This window comes from Pecten maximus, chromosome 5 (assembly GCF_902652985.1).
Source record: "Pecten maximus chromosome 5, xPecMax1.1, whole genome shotgun sequence".
NCBI lineage: Eukaryota > Metazoa > Mollusca > Bivalvia > Pectinida > Pectinidae > Pecten > Pecten maximus.
In genome coordinates, this window is record NC_047019.1 from 42507964 (window position 1) to 42529868 (window position 21905).

Consider the following 21905-nt stretch of genomic DNA (forward strand, 5'->3'; position numbering starts at 1 on the left):
ATATTATACTGTACAGACAATGTCTACAGGTACAATGGGTAAGCTTACGACTGATTGGGGAGTGGTGATTATATATAGACAGGTAACATCCTCAGTGATATTATACTGTACCGACAATGTCTACAGGTACAATGGGTAAGCTTACGACTGATTGGGGAGTGGTGATTATATATAGCCAGGTGACATCCTCAGTGATTGTCTACAGGTACAATGGGTAAGCTTACCACTGATTGGAGATTGGTGATTATATATAGCCATGTGACATCCTCAGTGATATTATACTGTACAGGCAATGTCTACAGGTACAATGGGTAAGTTTACTACTGATTGGGGAGTGGTGATTATATATAGCCAGGTGACATCCTCAGTGATTGCATACAGGTACAATGGGTAAGCTTACCACTGATTGAGGAGTGATGACTACATATAGCCAGGTGACATCCTCAATGATATTATACTGTACCGACAATGTCTACAGGTACAATGGGTAAGCTTACCACTGATTGGAGATTGGTGATTATATATAGCCAGGTGACATCCTCAGTGATATTATACTGTACAGGCAATGTCTACAGGTACAATGGGTAAGTTTACCACTGATTGGGAAGTGGTGATTATATATAGCCAGGTAACATCCTCAGTGATTGTCTACAGGTACAATTGGTAAGTTTACCACTGATTGGGGAGTGGTGATTATATATAGCCAGGTGACATCCTCAGTGATATTATACTGTACAGGCAATGTCTACAGGTACTATGGGTAAGTTTACCACTGATTGGGAAGTGGTGATTATATATAGCCAGGTAACATCCTCAGTGATTGTCTACAGGTACAATGGGTAAGTTTACCACTGATTGGGGAGTGGTGATTATATATAGCCAGGTGACATCCTCAGTGATATTATATTGTACAGGCAATGTCTACAGGTACAATGGGTAAGTTTACCACTGATTGGGAAGTGGTGATTATATATAGCCAGGTAACATCCTCAGTGATTGTCTACAGGTACAATGGGTAAGCTTACCACTGATTGGGGAGTGGTGATTATATATAGCCAGGTGACATCCTCAGTGATATTATATTGTACAGACAATGTCTACAGGTACAATGGGTAAGTTTACCACTGATTGGGGAGTGGTGATTATATATAGCCAGGTAACATCCTCAGTGATTGTCTACAGGTACAATGGGTAAGCTAATCACTGATTGGGGAGTGGTGATTATATATAGCCAGGTGACATCCTCAGTGATATTATACTGTACAGGCAATGTCTACAGGTACAATGGGTAAGCTAATCACTGATTGAGGAGTGGTGATTATATATAGCCAGGTGACATCCTCAGTGATATACAGTTCAGGTGCTGCAGCCTACAGGTAATAGTTGTATTATAATAATAATAAGTCTGGCTTTGTCAGTTAGGCAGTGAACTCTGGCATCAAACCACACTAACCACAAAGCTTAATTTGGCATCAACAGTTTAAGTCCTATTATATCTCCATTAAATTCAGTAACTTTTAAAAAGTCACCGTTAAGATACTTAAATACACTGTAATATTCTATGGATTTGTTGTCAGAGGATTTATTTTAAATAACAAATTATATGTAATACTAAACTACATTGCAAAATCACCTGAGGTATATATGTACCTGCTGAAAATACCATCATGTGACCTATCTCCAGGCATAAGATGCATTACTTAACATACCTGTTTTTGCAGTTAACACAGGGACATTAGAAGTTGTCTTGGTGAATTTGAACATATCCCGATGTGTATAAGTGATTGTGGCTTTATGGCTCAGTATTATGTTTAACCATCAAAAGATTCATCTTTTACCCAAACTACATTCAGGATCAAAATAATGACTAAGCTATTAGAAAATCAATATGTTGTTCTGAATAAAATGATGATTGTATTAGACTGGAACATCAATTTGTAAGAAATTTCAGTATAAAGTGGTAATTGTATACAGATATAGTTTGTCATAAGAATTACACACAAAGGGACAATTATAATGACTGCATAATATGTGCCATTATAAAACATAATGCTACATTAATTATCTTAGATGCCGGTAATGTTATATATACATTTAAATGTATTTTGATAATTGTACAAATACATTTTGTAACGAAATATGGAATTATTTTCAATATGCTTTACACTACATTTTGCTCCATGAAATGATCAAGTTGGCGAGTTGAGTAGGATGTATGTCACTCAATTCATGATAGTTCATGTATAAACCCCAATAATTTCATATTTCTTAGTGATAGTGTGACAGCTGCTCATCCCATTACACAGAACACTTAAATGTTTCGTTGTGATCTAAAAGGCCTGTTGACACAAATAGGCATGCTAATCCATAAAACACTATAATTTCAAATTGACAGCGTGAAATTTTTCCTATTGTAAACCCATTCAGAACATGATTGAGTATTTTTTGTCTGTGTTGTGCTGTGTTGCTGCTGACATATATATATAGCCGAGGATGAAGATGATAACAGCTTTGATTAGCCAAGCTTAAAACCACATGCCATCTACCTTTTAAATGTGGTAGTTAGGCTTTCCTTAGCAGCATTTTTATTTAAATATTTTTACAAAAGTTATTGGCCTTCCTGCAGTTTTTAACTGATTTCTTTCAAACTAGGCAGTCTTTATAATTAGATATAGAATTGTTTTCCAGAGTGGTATTTTCATTTGATAATTTTATCTTACTGTATCAAATGATTTCTATGAAATCAAAACTTTGTATGATTTAATTGTAACCAGGACATAAAGGCAGTTGTTTTCAAACGTAATATGAGCATTATCAAAGAAAAAGGTGTTCCAAGTCTTGCACTTGCAACTTGGAACCTATTGTGTAGAGTGTAGAAATCAATTATTATTTTACTTAAATCAGTATCAAAGCTCGACTAAATCAATTGGTAAACAGTGGCTATGTAGTCTTGATTTAATAGAGCTTCTTTCCCTCATTGCATTCCATCAGTACAGATCGTATGGCGATAAGCTTGACAGCCGATACAAGCTAAAAACTGTGGCTATTATGCCGCCCATCAGTTTAAATACAAGTGTTACTCACCTTAATATTTGTGAACCAGAGCCAGTTCTCATGGATCTGTGACATATACTTGGCATGTGTCAACCCACAGCAGAGCATGACCACCAGGCCCAGAATAACACTACTCCATGACAGTACCCAGTAGAGGGAGTCATTAACACTTTCACATTCCACAGCTTCCTTTGACTGAGTCTTGGACTTAGAGGCGGATGCAGCTCCTTTCTGGGTGACTGGGGAGGCACTCTTGTGAGAGCGACCTTTGCCTTTCCTCTGTCTCACATCCGACATGCTGGAACATGAAGAACCAAACACCTGTTCCAACAGTTAAAATGTGTGGTAAATTGGCAATAATGTGTATTGTTATTAATTTTCAAAGAATCATCATTATATGTCAAATCTGAACAAAATGAGTGATACATCAGTTTTGAGTTAGAATGGACAATGCTGTGAAATTTATCAGACCCTCTGTGCCTTTTCTTATATAAATCCTTTTTTATTGCATCCAGATCCCACCCTCTCGGACTTCACAGAAACTGTGAGCTACTGCTTAAAAAAAATTTGAATAAATATCAGTGACTTTGAGACAATATTAAATTCTTCTTTCTGACATGAGTTCTACAGGAGTTGTCTGTCACCTACTCAATACCAAGGTGATGTTCAGAACTTCATCCTTCTGGTGTATATCTGTGTGGTGTATTTGTTTGGTGTATTTTAGTGGTGTATTCGTGTGGTGTATTTTTTTGTTATCAAACAAAACAAGATTAGAAACTAATATGGCAGTCTTAAAGCTTGGACTATGGTAGTCATTGGTAGGTTTCAGTAAGAATTTGTGAATCATCAACCCTAAAAAACCCTTTGGACTAAAATGATAGTACATTTGTAGTTTGTTTTTCAGAACATAATTAATGAAATCTGTGACATATGCATCAGCTTTTCCATTGTAAAAGTGGAGAATTTAGGTAAGGGGGAATTTTCTTCGAGGCTAGTGGTATTGTAACAGACGGTGGAAATGCAACAACCAGGTCGGGACTCGAACTTAGGACCTCCAAACTCTAGAAGTACACTCTAGCCATTTGAACAATCCGACAACCAGCATTATGCCCAGTCCAATTCCGCTACATCCCTTCCTCCTTCAACAAAGCCCTTGACCCCGGTGACACAAATGGAAACCTATACCACCTTCTGTGGGTATTTAGTTAGCTGCCAAATCAAATGTAACAGGAGAGGGAAAATGCAACGACCAGACCAGAACTCGAACACGGTACCTCTGAACACTAGATGGACGCTCTAATCATTTGATCTTCCTGGCCATTGACATTCAGCCCAGTCAAGTTCTGCTACATTAGGATGTCTGCTTGGGAGCGAAAAGTTGCTAGCTTGAGCACAGCACAGACAGGGTATTCCTATATAATATTACAGATATGGTGCTGTTCACTTCATATTAAACTATAGGAACCGAGAGGATTCCTGGGAACTAAAGAACCTGGGTTGTGGTGGTCATTGGGGACACTTCAGGGGAACAAAAGAACCTGGGTTATGGTGGTCATTGGGGACACTTCCGGGGAACTAAAGAACCTGGGTTGTGGTAGTCATTGGGGACACTTCCGGGGAACTAAAGAACCTGGGTTGTGGTGGTCATTGGGGACACTTCCGGGGAACAAAAGAACCTGGGTTATGGTAGTCATTGGGGACACTTCCACGGAACTAAAGAACCTGGGTTATGGTGGTCATTGGGGACACTTCAGGGGAACAAAGGAACCTGGGTTATGGTGGTCATTGGGGACACTTCCGGGGAACTAAAGAACCTGGGTTGTGGTGGTCATTGGGGACACTTCCGGGGAACAAAGGAACCTGGATTGTGGTAGTCATTGGGGAGACTTCAGGGGAACTAAAGAACCTGGGTTATGGTAGTCATTGGGGACACTTTTGGGGAACAAAAGAACCTGGGTTATGGTAGTCATTGGGGACACTTCAGGGGAACAAAAGAACCTGGGTTATGGTAGTCATTGGGGACACTTACGGGGAACTAAAGAACCTGGATTGTGGTGGTCATTGGGGACACTTAGGGGAACAAAAGAACCTGGGTTGTGGTGGTCATTGGGGACACTTCTTAGGAACTAAAGAACCTGGATTGTGGTGATCATTGGGGACACTTACGGGGAACTAAAGAACCTGGATTGTGGTAGTCAATGGGGACACTTCCCAGGAACGAAAGAACCTGGGTTGTGGTAGTCATTAGGAACACTTCTTCGGAACTAAAGAACCTGGATTGTGGTAGTCAATGGGGACACTTCCCAGGAACGAAAGAACCTGGATTGTGGTAGTCATTAGGAACACTTCTTCGGAACTAAAGAACCTGGGTTGTGGTAGTCATTGGGGACACTTCCAGGGAACCAAAGAACCTGGGTTGTGGTGATGATTGGGGACACTTCCGGGGAACTAAAGAACCCGGGTTGTGGTAGTCAATGGGGACACTTCCGGGGAACTAAAGAACCTGGGTTGTGGTAGTCATTGGGGACACTTTCGGGGAACTAAAGAACCTGGGTTGTGGTGGTCATTGGGGACACTTCTCGGGAACTAAACAAGAGGCCCAGGGGCCTTAACGGTCATCTGACTCTAAATTAAAACCCTTATATAATTGTAGTATGCATTCTCTGTAGCAAGTATATAGTGGCACTGTTGGCCATGGTGGCCATCTTGCATTTCTGACTGACCCAATAAATAATAACACTTGGTCTGGACCATCAAAGGATAATTTCTGGTAAGTAAGAGCTGAATCCCACCGGTGGAATTTGAGAAGAAGTTTAAAATAGGTGTTGCTCAGGAAAACCATGATTGCGCAATCATGTTACAAAATGGCCACCATTGCTGCCATGTCAAAGTTTTTACAAGGCCAATTTCCAGCTCAATGGCACCAGTGGAACTGGAGAAGAAGTTTAAAATGTGTTTTTTAAGATAGCGGATATGGCGGCCATCTTGGATTTCAGACCAATCTGAAAAATAACAACACTTGGTCGGGATCATCTCAGGAACATTTCAGGCAAGTTTCAGCCCAATAGCACTGGTGGAACTTGAGAAGAAGTTTAAAATGTGTTTTTGAAGATGGTGGTTATGGTGGCCATCTTGGATTTCGGACCGACCAGAAAAATAACAACACTTGGTTGGGATCAAATCAGGATCATTTCTGGCAAGTTTCAGCTCAATAGCACTGGTGGAACTTGAGAAGAAGTTTAAAATGTGTTTTTCAGGATGGCGGCTATGGCGGCCATCTTGGATTTCGGATCGGCCCGAAAAAAAACAACACTTGGTCGGGATCATCTCAGGATCATTTCTGGCAAGTTTTAGCCCAACAGCACTGGTGGAACTTGAGTAGAAGTTTAAAATGTGTTTTTCAAGATGGCGGCTATGGCGGCCATCTTTGATTTCGGACCGACCCGAAAAATAACAACACTTGGTCGCAAACATATCAGGATAATTTCAGGCAAGTTTCAGCTCAATAGCACTGGTGGAACTTGAGAAGAAGTTTAAAATGTGTTTTTCAAGATGGCGGCTATGGCGGCCATCTTGGATTTCGGACCGACCCGAAAAATAACAACACTTGGTCGGGATCATCTCAGGATCATTTCTGGCAAGTTTCAGCTCAACAGCACTGGTGGAACTTGGTAAAAAAAAGTTTAAAATGTGTTTTTCAAGATGGCGGCTATGGCGGCCATCTTGGATTTCGGACCGACCCGAAAAATAACAACACTTGGTCGGGATCATATAAGAATCATTACAGGCAAGTTTCAGCTCAATAGCATTGGTGGAACTTGAGAAGAAGTTTAAAATGTGTTTTTCAAGATGGCGGCTATGGCGGCCATCTTGGATTTCGGACCGACCCGAAAAATAACAACACTTGGTCGGGATCATCTCAGGATCATTTCTGGCAAGATTCAGCCCAACAGCACTGGTGGAACTTGAGAAGAAGTTTAAAAGGTGCTTTCAAAATGGCGGCTATGGCGGCCATCTTGGATTTCGGACCGACCCGAAATAATAACAACACTTGGTCGGGATCATATCAGGATCATTTCAGGCAAGTTTCAGCTCAATAGCACTGGTGGAACTTGAGAAGAAGCTTAAAATGTGTTTTTCAAGATGGCGGCTTTGGCGGCCATCTTGGATTTCGGACTGACCCGAAAAATAACAACACTTGGTCGGGATCATCTCAGGATCATTTCTGGCAAGTTTCAGCCCAACAGCACTGGTGAAACTTGAGAAGAAGTTTAAAATGTGTTTTCAAAATGGCGGCTATGGCGGCCATCTTGGATTTCGGACCGACCCGAAAAATAACAACACTTGGTCGTAATCATATCAGGATCATTTCAGACAAGTTTCAGCTCAATATAACTGGTGGAACTTGAGAAGAAGTTTAAAATATGTTTTTCAAGATGGCGGCTATGGCGGCCATCTTGGATTTCGGACCGACCCGAAAAATAACAACACTTGGTCGGGATCATCTCAGGATCATTTCTGGCAAGTTTCAGCCCAACAGCACTGGTGGAACTTGAGAAGAAGTTTAAAATGTGTTTTCAAAATGGTGGCTATGGCGGCCATCTTGGATTTCGGACTGACCCGAAAAATAACAACACTTGGTCAGGACCATCTCAGGATCATCTCAGGCAAGTTTCAGCTTAATCCCACTGGTGGAACTTGAGAAGAAGATTGAAATGTGAAAAGTTTACGCACGGCGCACGGCGGACGGCGCACGACGACGGACGAAGCATGATGACTATAGGTCATCCTGACCCTTCGGGTCAGATGACCTAAAAACTTGGGTTGTGGTGGTCATTGAGGAAACTTTCAGGCTACTAAGAACCTGAGTTGTGGTGGTCATTGGGGAAATTTCTTGGGAACAAAAGAACCTGGGTTGTGGTAGTCATTGGAGACACTTCAGGGGAACAAAAGAACCTGGATTGTGGTGGTCATTGGGGACACTTCAGGGGAACAAAAGAACCTGGGTTGTGGTGGTCATTGGAGACACTTCAGGGGAACAAAAGAACCTTGGTTGTGGTGGTCATTGGGGTCAGACATTGTGAAGGAGGGAGTAGTGTAAAAATTAAGAGTATATGTCACCTTACAATATCAGTTACTGCTAAGCTCTCAGGAACGTCTGCTCAGTGAGTCAACGGTTGCTAGTTTGAGCCAAAGTGCAAGCAGGATCGTTTTCAAAATGGCGGCTATGGCGGCCATCTTGGATTTCGGACCGACCCGAAAAATAACAACACTTGGTCGTAATCATATCAGGATCATTTCAGACAAGTTTCAGCTCAACAGCACTGGTGAAACTTGAGAAGAACCTGGGTTGTGGTGGTCATTGGAGACACTTCAGGGGAACAAAAGAACCTTGGTTGTGGTGGTCATTGGGGTCAGACATTGTGAAGGAGGGAGTAGTGTAAAAATTAAGAGTATATGTCACCTTACAATATCAGTTACTGCTAAGCTCTCAGGAACGTCTGCTCAGTGAGTCAACGGTTGCTAGTTTGAGCCAAAGTGCAAGCAGGATCGTTTTCATTACTCCTGTCCACTAATAATTGTACCTATATATATGATACCTCAGTTACAGATGGCAACAAAACACAATAGGGGCAATTTTCTGAGGGAGAGATCCAATATAAAAGTCAAAGATCAGCCCGCCTCTTGACGCTCTTCCAGGTCAACAAAAAAAGTAAATATTTTGTGAAACTGTAAAAAGGCCAATCAGTGAAAAAATCAGACGCACTGTCGTGACAGCGTCTGAAATCAAAGTTTTTCGGAAGGTGTAAAAGCCAAGAAATTCGTCAAAAAATGAAAACTGTTCAAACAAAAGTTGTTTATAATATTTAAATCAAAGGAGGGGCGGTTTTATACTCAAAAATCGAGACTGTCTCGAGCTTCCTAGGGAGCTAACTAGTTGAAGTGCATCCTCATGCAATATCTGACTTCTTTCTCAATTCAAATATATCACTTTTACACGAAATATGGGGTCTTTGTTGGTAGACATTCCAGAAAAAACCACCTGTACGATTCCGTTAGTTTCGTCAGAGGGGGGCTAACTCGTGTTTACGTACGATGCATGTCTAAATATCGATACCGGCGAACGTGGCGGGTATCTTGTTACCTGTTGCAAACAAAGTTGCAAACCAGCCTTAAATACTCCGAGCAAAGTGATAAGCACCACACAGACAATCGAAAGCAACCATCAACTGTACCTGACTGTCTGCCACTTGCTTTAGCCGCTAGCAACGACGATTAGAATCACAGGTGCTCTTCTTTTCCAAATCAGCGCCCTCGGTTAATAATTTTACGGAATACAATCAAAATCTTGTGACGGAGTTCTCTTCACATAAAAAAGAGTTATTTCCCTTATTCCATAAAACATCGGGATGTAAAGTTAGCAATGAAAAGTTCAGAAATGCCAAAGCATATTCGAGTTGTGAGTAAAAACACAGGGAGTCCAGAATTAAGGTATAAAAAATTGACTATTTAGGGTATAAAAGGTTTATTTAAGAATGCTGAAAACTGATACTGATTTCTAGGTCAGTCTCCGTGTTAGTCATAGGCCTATCTACTGCCATGGAGAACTTTACCCGTTATAATAGGTTTTTAATCAAACTTTCTGGACAAACTGATATTCTCATGAACTTTGGTGAAGAGCTATATTGGCACAAAGTGATAAGCACCAAACACACATAACGTTACACACTCATAAGTTGAATCACAGAATGACAAAAGCTTTAAGACATAGTTTTGTATGTTTAAATATATCACACACACACAAAACAAAACAAAAAAACTAATGTGACTAATTAATCATCCTTGTTTGCCCCAGAGACCTATATACTAAATAAATTAATATAGGTCTGTGTTTGCCCAGATGGAAGGGCGCGAGGGATTTCACTGCGGGAGGTAACCGCAGTACCCGCAGAAAACCCACGTGGTTGGCCAGGCAACTCCATACCCAAAATATCATGTCCGATTGGGGAATCGAACCCCGGTGGCCAATATGTCGGAAAGACGAGTTTGTTACCACTGCGCCATCCGACTACACACGTCAGAATCCAGCAATCGAAACTTACAAACTTGTTCAAATTAGGGGGTTAGTTCACATCGCCTTCGATAGTCTTATACACATTTAACACGTGGCTTGCTTTCTTGCGACATGCACGATGAAAAGACGAGAATTAACAGGGCGAATTAATTTTCGCTATTTGAGTTATGGCGCCTTTTCCTTATTAAATATGTCGCTACAAATTGGTGATAATATTAAACAAAGATTTCGCGACGACAAAACGAAACAATCGAATGGCAGAAATCTACGTACTAATGTGAGAGTTCGTTACTTTCTAATGTCTATGATTTACTGTCGCTACCCGTGGTCACCACTCGCTACCTAACCACTACCTAACCATTACTCAACACGGTGTAATTTTCTCCAAAAGAATTTCACATGTTGAGTACAATATACAAAATTCACGATCACATTGACTTTATCTCTACTCAGCTTACCACAGCAGTGAATGCGTTATCGTTGTGTGGAATGTATAAACTATTGGACGGCTCGTGTCATTTTAACAACCAACTTTATTGAGTAGTCGGATCAATTCTAACTTACTTCTGTGCTATTTCTGGTGTCATTGTCACTTCTCAATCGGGTTTAGTTATACATCTGATCTGAATATCGTATTAAGGAGAGAGAAAAACCCTTCATAGTATCAGTCATCAAATACATATTATTCTCATCCTCCTAAATAAGGAAGGATCAAGTGGAATCATCCACCGAGGACAGGACATATTCCGGTAACCATAGCACCACAGGCACCCACACAAACACCCACAAAGGACCCACACAGGACCCACACAGGGACTCACACAGGACCCACACAGACACCGACACAGGACCCACACAGGGACTCACACAAACACCCACAGGGACACACACAGGGACTCACACAGGGACACACACAGGGACACACACAGGGACACACACAGACAACCACACAGGGACACACACAGGGACACACACAGGGACACACACAGACACCCACACAGGGACACACACAGGGACACACACAGGGACACACACAGGGACACACACAGGGACACACACAGGCACCGACACAGGACCCACACAGGGACTCACACAGGGACTCACACAGGGACACACACAGGGACACACACAGGGACACACAGGGACACACACAGGCACCCACACTGGGACTCACACAGGGACACACACAGGGACACACACAGACACCGACACAGGACCCACACAGGGACTCACACAGGGACTCACACAGGGACACACACAGGGACACACAGGGACACACACAGGCACCGACACAGGACCCACACAGGGACTCACACAGGACCCACACAGACACCGACACAGGACCCACACAGGGACACACACAGGGACACACACAGGGACACACACAGGGACACACACAGGGACACACACAGGGACACACAGGGACACACACAGGGACACACACAGGGACACACACAGGGACACACACAGGGACACACACAGGGACACACACAGGGACACACACAGGCACCCACACAGGCACCCACACAGGGACACACATAGGGACACACACAGGGACACACACAGGGACACACACAGGCACCCACACAGGACGCACACAGGCACCCACACAGGGACACACACAGTGACCTACAGAGGGACCTAGAATAATATAAAGGGACAGCCCCACGTTCAAATATACATGTCCTTCTTCATATTAAACTTTTGGGGAAAATTCGCACGTAAATCTTTTTCATATAACGGGGAAATCATAAAAATATATGTCGAGTAGTGTCTGTATAAAAAGTACCAGACCAGTACAAAGAAAAGACAGTGTATTGTCTTGAAATTACTGTCTTACTATTGTACTTTTAAAATCACCACATAGAGATATCTGCTGTTTCAAACGACAGACTTTTAAAATCACCACATACAGATATCTGCCGTTTCAAACGACACAGACTTTCTCAAATATTCTGAACGCTGGCATGATTGCCTATATATTCAGATTTACAAATAAGATTAACTTCTGATTTCAATGTTCTACAAAACAATATTACATCGTTACCACTGAAATATCAGAAAATATGAATTTGCTACTTTATATCATTACATTTGTTACTGACCAATCAAAGCGATGCTTTCTATTCACCGCACAGTTGTAGAGTGATTGTTTTACTGCCCCTTTGAAGTAGACATTGTAATTTTAATCTAATATGTCATTTATTCAAAACAGTTCTGTAAGCATTTACCAGATAAAAACACAAAACACTGAAATTGAATTGATTCCATTCAAAAGGCAAAAATGAAAATAAAAAAAGAATAAGCCGATCCCCTCGTTCTTTCCACGCATATAACCATTTTAATGTTTCCGTCATTAGAAATAAAAGAAAAGAATCGCACTCTTAAATGATATTGGTACTCTGTCATACTCGTGAATTATGTATAGCATCCGCATTTGAGTAAAGACCGTTCATCAGAAATAAACATTGTATTTGCTGTCATACCCGATGTTATAGAAGACGTACATTTAACAGTTACTTTTTATGACAAGAGTTTTTTAAATAAGATTCTCATGGCATTCCTAGCTTTTAAAAACTTTATACAATGGCTTATCTGTTAACATTGAAACAGTTTTATATCTTTGTTTTTTTCTATGCATACAGAATCAACATTACAATACATATATACACAGACAATAATGGTGTTCACAGTTGAAAAATAGAAACATTTATAACCTTATTAAAGGAGGACAAACAGTGGAAAATATAAAAACGGTAAATTTACACATTTTTTTTAGCAATTCAGTATCATCAGTATTCATTAAGGTTAGAATCTAATCACATTTATTCTCGAACAGAAATAATCTCCTAGGTAAAACTTTCTATTACTGGTAAATCTAGTACATTTTAACAAATAGTGATGTCGTCTCCAACCTTTCCATTATTACAAAATGTGCAAAATCTATCTTATCGTACATTATTCCACCTTCCTGTTTCAATTATCAATTGACTTTAGTCTACAGAGGAACAGGACAGCCGCTACATGTTATTTAACTAAGCATGTTAACATCGCAATGTCCCCTCATTAACCACGATTTGACGTAATCCTCGTGAATACAATCTCGTCTTCATCGACCGACAAATTATCGCTAGATCACCTGACAAAGTGAAACGAAAGGAAATCACTCTGATAGATCAGAATACGTGGGATAGGGTACAATTTGGGGGGAAAAAGATAATTACTACGGCTGTAACATCAACAGACATGGCGAGGTTATAAAAGAAACTCCACTCCAATAGAACTGGAGGACACGATAGGACTGTTTACAAACATCTAAAGTATGGAGGCAATAAAGTGTTTGAACATATTGCTAGTCAATTCAATATGGTAAATAAAAAGGAATAGATACCAAGACATTGGAAAAGGGGAATTATCATCACGTTACACAAAGGGCAGGGAAAAGGATGATCCTAATTGTTACAGGGGCATTACGTTACTACCAGTCATGGTCAAACTTTTTTAAATGACAATATCAAGTAGCATCAACTCTGTAATATATTCAAACACTTTTCTCAATAGACAGCAATCCTCTTACTAAGATAATCTTTGTAACACATGTACATGATTTAACTTAGAATCCTACAATATGGAAAATAGTTCCAATGTTTATGATACTTTTTAGACAGCAATAAGGCCTTTGATACGATATGGCCCGCTGGTCTATTGTTCAAACTACATGAAATGGGTCTCGGAGGCAAACTATGGGTTATTCTCAAAGAAATGTATACAAATGTGGAAAGTTGTATCTTGTTTAACGGCTTAAAAACAAAGATTGTACAGACGGAGAGAGGAATTTTGTAAGGATGACCTTCATCCGCAAAAATGTACTTGATGTTCATTAATGAATTATTGAACGAAATAGAGATTGTGGTAAAAGGTCTGTAATGTAATTATGGACTTAAAAGTAAATGTACCAACAACTAAAGCGGACGATATGTGCCTCGTAAGTACACATTTACAAAGTTTATAAAATATGGTTAACATATGTGAAAGGTATAGTAAGAATTGGAGATTTACGTTATCTTCTACCAAAAATAAGATTGTAATGTTTTCCAATGCAAATAACATATCTATACAAAAGAGTTTCACTAGTAGTTGAGGAAATTAAACATGTGGGAATATTGTTAAATTCGATCGAAAGAACTACTAGAGCAAATAAAAAAACTGGTAAAATGTTTTTTCTCAAGTCTGGTGCTCACCCTAGTACCCTCAACCCTTATCCATCTATTTTATTTGGTTGCGAACTTGTGTTACTTTCCAAAACCGAATTTCTAATTTTGGAACGAGCACAAGATTTAAGAAGGAACCATATATTGATATCAACAAATTATTATTTCTATAGGGCGAGTTTATGGTATGGATGGTAGTGTGCTATTTTTACTAGATTTGTTTATATTTAATGTTAACAATGGAAAGCAACAGGGGTTTATACTCGACATAATACGTATCCTGGGGAACTATTCCTTGTATGACATTTTTGTTAATTACATAAAACTTGGGTCCTTTCCAGGAAAGATAAAATGGAAAAAGTTTGTTTATAAACGTATTTATAGGACAGAAGAAAATGCATGGTTAGAACCTATATCAAAATATGACGATTTTTTTCTTCGTATTTAGAAGATTTTAGTAATAAATGTTTCGACTTTTGTCATTTAACATTAAACAAGTGTTTATAAGATCCCGTCCTGCATGTTATTTGTACTTTAATATTCTGTTTAATGAAATCTTCATTATTTGGAGGAAATCAAGAATTATAATACATCAGCGGAACATGATGTTTCAATGTATAATTATATGTCGGGGAACACCACATGATGCTTGATTCAAAGTCCATATTTCTCTGTCACCACTGATATCTTTATTGTAATGCATACCAGTCTGCCAATACACTGTTGGCCACCAGGCGTACCGGCCTTTCGTTCGCCCAGACATTTTCGTGTTTTGACATAAACTTATTATTCCATATAATGCCTTAATTTGTACCTGGTTACCTGGGTATTTTACACTTTGTATGACGTAACAATAAGTGGTACGGAACAAAATCAAATTTTAATTGTATTACACGTGTACACCGCCATGTCTATACGAGTAGTGCTTCTTCTCACCTTTATCGGCGAGTTCAAACAAACCACAATTTACCTACCGCTAACAAACAAGCCAGGTAACAAAGGTAAGGGGAGGCGAGCGGTGGTGTTGTGATATACCCAATTGATCCCATGATCCGTCTGTAAGAGACTTGGTCACAGAACAGGATCACAGCGCCGGGCACTTGACCGCCCTCTTTACCATGTATTAATTCTCGAGTGACGTGATGGCCGTATCCCCCATATAAAGATATTAGCGATTTAACACATCGTTATGGAATGTTGACAACAGGATTAATCTTTGATCTAGATTTGTTGGTGTAGCTGTGAAACTAGAATACACCATTACTCCACTAAACAAACGTCATTATTGTCCTGTAATACCACTGTCAATTGGCCAGAACATTCCGCTCTTGATTCTAGTGAAATAGCGGAGAGTTTGATTCTATAGCTAATCAGTACATGGTTGTAAAATCAAAAATTTGCGTCCTATCGACGTCACGTAAATAAAAAGACAGGGAAAAAGTACTTATATTGTAGAGAAATCTTCATTTTCCTAATACCGAGTAGTAAGCCTCAATGGCATCTTAGAGATACTATACGGAAATACCACCTATCGTCTTAACAAAGAATAGATGACATTGTCTGAAAGTTAACGCTTTAATTTCAATAATGTATTTTTCATAATGAGAAGGGCGTAAACGGTGAAGGTTCCAAGAGATTCAATATTAACACTCTGACACACTTTAGTGTGTAACAAGAGGTCAAACAATATATAACAATTGTATAACATGGCAACTAGGCAGATGGACACAGATCCAACAGTCTGTAATGTCATAATGACATTCTGATGTACACAAGTAATACATATTTTATCTTAATTGTTGTTGTTTTTTTCAGAATTGTTTGTTATTTTACAAGAAATACGCTTACCCTTTTTATCAATTGTTAATTACATATTGCAAACATTCCTTTCATTTTGTTAACATTTGGATTTGTATAATAATAATAATTTTGTTACACCTTTTTTTACCTAATCTGACAAATAGATTCTTTTTTACATTTAAACAATGATATGTACCTCCTACATCGTCATTACATATTGTCCCATCACGAGGGATTCCTATCCAACGGCCAGTTTCCAGAGGCAAAGGGAAGTTAGACGTGCGGAACTTACAAAACACTATGCGATCCCTTTTATTTAATCTAGTCAAGTATTTCTCAAAACCAAAGTTAGATTTAAATAATAGATAATTTTGCCCTCTACTACTCCTCTCGATATCCACAAACCACTTTTGAATAAACTGATTTTTACGATATGTTCCAGTTTTTGTCGATCTAAACTAGTAATTGATTGGAATTACCGTTTATATGTCAAACCTAAGTCATTAAATGTTGTTTTTACTAATTGTAGCCACTTCGAATGAAATACGTCCATTTCGTGTATTGCATATATAATGTTATATAATTTACTTGTTGATTGATCATCTGTAGTTAATTTTTGTTAAAATAAAATAATTATACTTTTGATTATATTACTAGCTGGAAGCGTCCTGATTCACCATATACCGTATAATTTAGGGTACCTTTTCTTATATTAAGTTTTTATATAAACTTCAAATGAATTGCCTCTAGGCTGGTAATATTTTCAAATCCCCAAATCTCTGATGCGTATAGCAATATAGGTGATATTAGTGTATCAAATAGTGTAAACTGTAGGTCAACTGGTAAATTGATATTTCTGATTTCCATATACCCTACAAATAATGTTTTTCTTAATTCTTTTTCGCCTTACCAAAGTTTCCAGTATAGTGGAACAATAATCCATGGTCTGCATAAGAATCTACAATTTCAATTTTTTGCCCGTACAGCATAAATTTACGACTTCGTTTTCCTTTTCCATTCCCGGTTTTATTTCCCTTAAGATTTTACACAGGGAAGTATTATTAGAATCTTATTTGATTAACTTTCCTTACATACGGTAATACCTACGGATATCATAGAAATCGTTCAGTTAGGGATTCCTAAGTAAATGTATATTGATGAATCTGTGGCCTGATGAATTAGCCAGAATTCAACACAAATTGTCTATTTTATCTCCTTGTTTTATTTATCTGAATAAAATGTAGAAAGGAACTCCAAACGTTTGACTTAATCATTTATTAGATATAACGATTCTGTTACATTAAAGTGCGTTGGTTTTTATTAAAACATTAAAATCTGATGGCTAATTTGTATTGTTTTATTATTTTGGTTGATCTTTTAATTTTAAAGTGTTTTTACTATTTTTGTAATATCAAAGTGTTTCGCTTATTTTGTTATATTAAAGTGCCTTCATCATTGGAAAGTTTCCTTATGTGAAGTCTTCGCTGCTGTTGAAATGCCTTGTTGTTTTCATCATCCTGGTTCTCATTTTAACGGTACAATCTAACTAGTTTTTACCTAGATTTCCATGACTAGTGTCGTCGTGACCTAGACACAGTTGGCCATTGTACAGGATATCAAAGGTAATCTTTATTTTGTTAATATTTTGCCATTTTTTTATTGACTATTTTCAAATAATAACATGTATTGATTATCTTGTAATATTAACGTGTTTTGGCTATTTTGTAATATTAACGTGTTTAGGCTATTTTGTAATATTAACGTGTTTTGGCCATTTTGTAATATTAATAGGTATTTAACGTGAATTAACTATTTTGTAATATTAATATTTATTGGCTATTTTGTAATATTAACGTGTATTGACTATTTTGTAATATTAACGTGTATTGACTATTTTGTAATGTTAACGTGAATTAACTATTTTGTAATATTAACGTGTTTTGGCTATTTTGTTATATTAACGTGAATTGGCTATTTTGTAATATTAACGTGTATTGACTATTTTGTAATGTTAACGTTATTTAACTTTTTGTAATATTAATATTTATTGGCTATTTTGTAATATTAACGTGTTTTGGCTATTTTGTTATATTAACGTGAATTAACTATTTTGTGATATTAACGTGTATTAAGTATTTTGTAATATTAACGTGTATAGACTATTTTGTAATATTAACGTGTATAGACTATTTTGTAATATTAACGTGTATAGACTATTTTGTAATATTAACATGTATTGACTATTTTGTAATATCAACGTGTATTGTCTATTTTGTGATAATAATGTGTATTAACTATTTTGTAATATTAAAGTGAATTGGCTATTTTGTAATATTAACGTGTTTTGACTATTTTGTAATATTCATATGTATAGACTATTTTGTAATATTTTTTTGGCTATTTTTGAAATATTAAAGTTTTGTGGATATTTTGCAATACAAACAAGCGTTTTCGTTTCCAGAGTGATTTACACATTATTCGTCCCCGTTGGAAAAGATGCCCATACTTACATTTAAATTAACATTCTGCGTAATCCTTAGGTTTAGTTTTTGAAATTTGGGATATGGTTACTGTTCAATATAATATAACTTGGTTTATATACCATTTTATAGATACAAGCAATTTAATAGCATACGGTATCCCTTTCATTAGAAAGATAAAATCGATTAGATGTAATGTTCCGTAGTCTAGCATTTCGAGTAAGATTTGACGGCCGATATGGCTGATACCAGTACAAGATACCTCCCTGCCACGTACACGTAAATAGCAGATTATCAGAGGAATGTCGACAGCATTACTGCTATACCGTTAATAATTAATTAATTTAAACAACCAGATATTGTACACATATCCACTTATCGAAACCACACGTCTTTGTCGTCCCGTTAATACCTATGTTCACAGCTGATTGTGACCATTCTATAGGTAAAGCTCTTCTCACAGATGTTCACACTAGAACGGAGGGTCTAATAAGTAATAACAAAACAGAAAAGTCAAATTATGACTGTAACAATAATATATGGTAATTGAATAAGGGGTATATTTTCAAAGTGAGACCGCCATGTCTTACCTGTGACGCAAGACCCGTGATAAAAGGGACCGAACCTACCTAATCATTGTCGAGCCACAATACAGGACAAACATGGTTTCGCTAGGCTTAATTGAATTGTGGCACAATTTGCGTTTGGTGGACAGAGCAAATTTATTCTATTGTCGACTAAACACAATAATCTACTTTAACAAACAGTCAGTTGTCCAAGTGTATTGACACTTGTGTTGCATTTTGATGGAGCTAACCCTATTTTAAACACATTTTTGTCGCTAATCGATGACCTCGCCATTGTTTGACCACGATAGCCACAGAATATACCTTGGGAACTATACAGCCTTTCGTAGTATGACCAGTCAGGAACAAACGCAATTCCGGTCCCGACATCGGATCAAAGTTTCCCGGAAGTTCCATGACGGAAACTTCCTGTCAAAGGGATACGACAACTACCAATGTTCTTATTTTATCACCTTTTTTGGACAACACAGAATCGAAACTTTTAAAGATATTATGTCTGAAATAAATATGTGTTTATCAAAAGGTATACCGGATATGATTGTAATATGACATGCTAAAGAGCTATACCGGATGTGATAGTAATATGACATGTTAAGAGCTTTACCGGATATGATAGAAATATGACATGTTTAAGAGCTATACCGGATATGATAATAATATGACATGTTAAGAGCTATACCGGATATGATAGAAATATGACATGTTTAAGAGCTAGACCGGATATGATATTAATATGACATGTTAAGAGCTTTACCGGATATGATAGAAATATGACATGTTAAGAGCTATACCGGATATGATATTTATATGACATGTTTAAGAGCTATACCGGATGTGATATTAATATGACATGTTTAAGAGCTATACCGGATATGACAGTAATATAACATGTTTAAGAGCTATACCGGATATGATAGTAATGTGACACGTTTAAGAGCTATACCGGATATGAGAGTAATCGGAGAGATGGAATTCTGACGAAAATTATTATTTAAAAAAAATAAGTCATACAATTTTATAACAATGCATAAAATGAGACAGAGAGGGATATGGAGAGATAGGGAGAGGGATATGGAGACGGAGACAAATAGGAATATAGAGACAGAGAGGGATATGGAGATAGAGTGAGATATGGAGACAGAGAGGGATATGGAGAAAGAGGGAGAGGGATATGGAGACGAAGACAAAGAGGAATATGGAGACAGAGAGGGATATGGAGATAGAGTGAGATATGGAGAGAGGGAGAGGGATATGGAGACGGATAGAGAGAGGAATGCGGAGACAGAGAGAATATGGAGACAGAGGAATATGGAGACAGAGAGGGATATGGAGACAGAGAGGGGTATTGAGATAGAGTGAGATATGGAGAGAGATGGAGAGGGATATGGATACAGGTAGGGATATGGAGAGAGAGGGGGGGATATGGAGAGAGAGAGGGAGAGGGATATGGAGACGGAGACAAAGAGAGATATGGAGATAGAGTGAGATATGGAGACAGAGAGGGGTATGGAGACAGAGAGGAATATGGAGACAGAGAGGGATATGGGGACAGGTAGGGATATGGAGAGAGAGAGAGAGGGATATGGAGATAGAGTGAGATATGGAGACAGAGATATGAGAGTAATCGGAGAGATGGAATTCTGACGAAAATTATTATTTAAAAAAAAATCAGTCATACAATTTTATAACAATGCATAAAATGAGACAGAGAGGGATATGGAGAGATAGGGAGAGGGATATGGAGACGGAGACAAATAGGAATATAGAGACAGAGAGGGATATGGAGATAGAGTGAGATATGGAGACAGAGAGGGATATGGAAAAAGAGGGAGAGGGATATGGAGACGAAGACAAAGAGGAATATGGAGACAGAGAGGGATATGGAGATAGAGTGAGATATGGAGAGAGGGAGAGGGATATGGAGACGGATAGAGAGAGGAATGCGGAGACAGAGAGAATATGGAGACAGAGGAATATGGAGACAGAGAGGGATATGGAGACAGAGAGGGGTATTGAGATAGAGTGAGATATGGAGATAGAGTGAGATATGGAGAGAGGGATATGGAGACGGATAGAGAGAGGAATGCGGAGACAGAGAGAATATGGAGACAGAGGAATATGGAGACAGAGAGGGATATGGAGACAGAGAGGAATATGGAGACAGAGAGGGATATGGGGACAGGTAGGGATATGGAGACAGAGAGGGATATGGAGATAGAGTGAGATATGGAGACAGAGAGGGGTATGGAGACAGAGAGGAATATGGAGACAGAGAGGGATATGGGGACAGAGAGGAAGTAGTTTGTCGTGTTATCATCGTTATTTCTCATACTGTTGTGTTGTTATTTAGCTGTATTTACTTTATTGTTTTTATCCATGGCTGATCTTACGTAAAGAAGTTTTCTTATTCATTTTGAATGGGTTTAAAAATTGTATAAGCTTAGAATCGTATCTTTTAATTTTACCTAAAGGTTTAAGATACCTTTGTAGGATATCGTACATGTAATCACCGTCTTCACAAAACGTGTCCTTCTTATCGGGCTTCTACACAGAAACCATAATGATGCTATTTCCATGGGTGATGGTGCTCGTATGATCCTCGTTAACCAGTATTTGTGTCTGCTGTACAAACTATCTGAGCACTGCAACAAAGTGTTTAAGGATGAGGCACACAGTTTCCGCGGCGTGTTCACAGATA

General features: G+C 38.4%; 1 protein-coding gene across 6 annotated transcripts in view; it reads right to left on the reverse strand.

Moving 5' to 3' along the window:
* The window catches only part of LOC117328088 (probable C-mannosyltransferase DPY19L3), a 75003-nt gene extending 65630 nt beyond the window's left edge, over positions 1-9373 (reverse strand). For all 6 annotated transcript variants that reach the window (XR_004532845.1, XR_004532841.1, XR_004532843.1 and 3 more), the window contains exons 1-2: positions 9291-9373; positions 3085-3375 (exon numbers count right to left, since the gene is read on the reverse strand). Coding sequence is in view for 1 of the 6 variants with exons in the window: in XM_033885442.1 (XP_033741333.1) it covers positions 3085-3351 (267 nt within the window). In the remaining 5 variants the exon portion in view is untranslated. The remainder of the gene's footprint in view (positions 1-3084; positions 3376-9290) is intronic.
* Positions 9374-21905: the final 12532 nt, after the last annotated feature.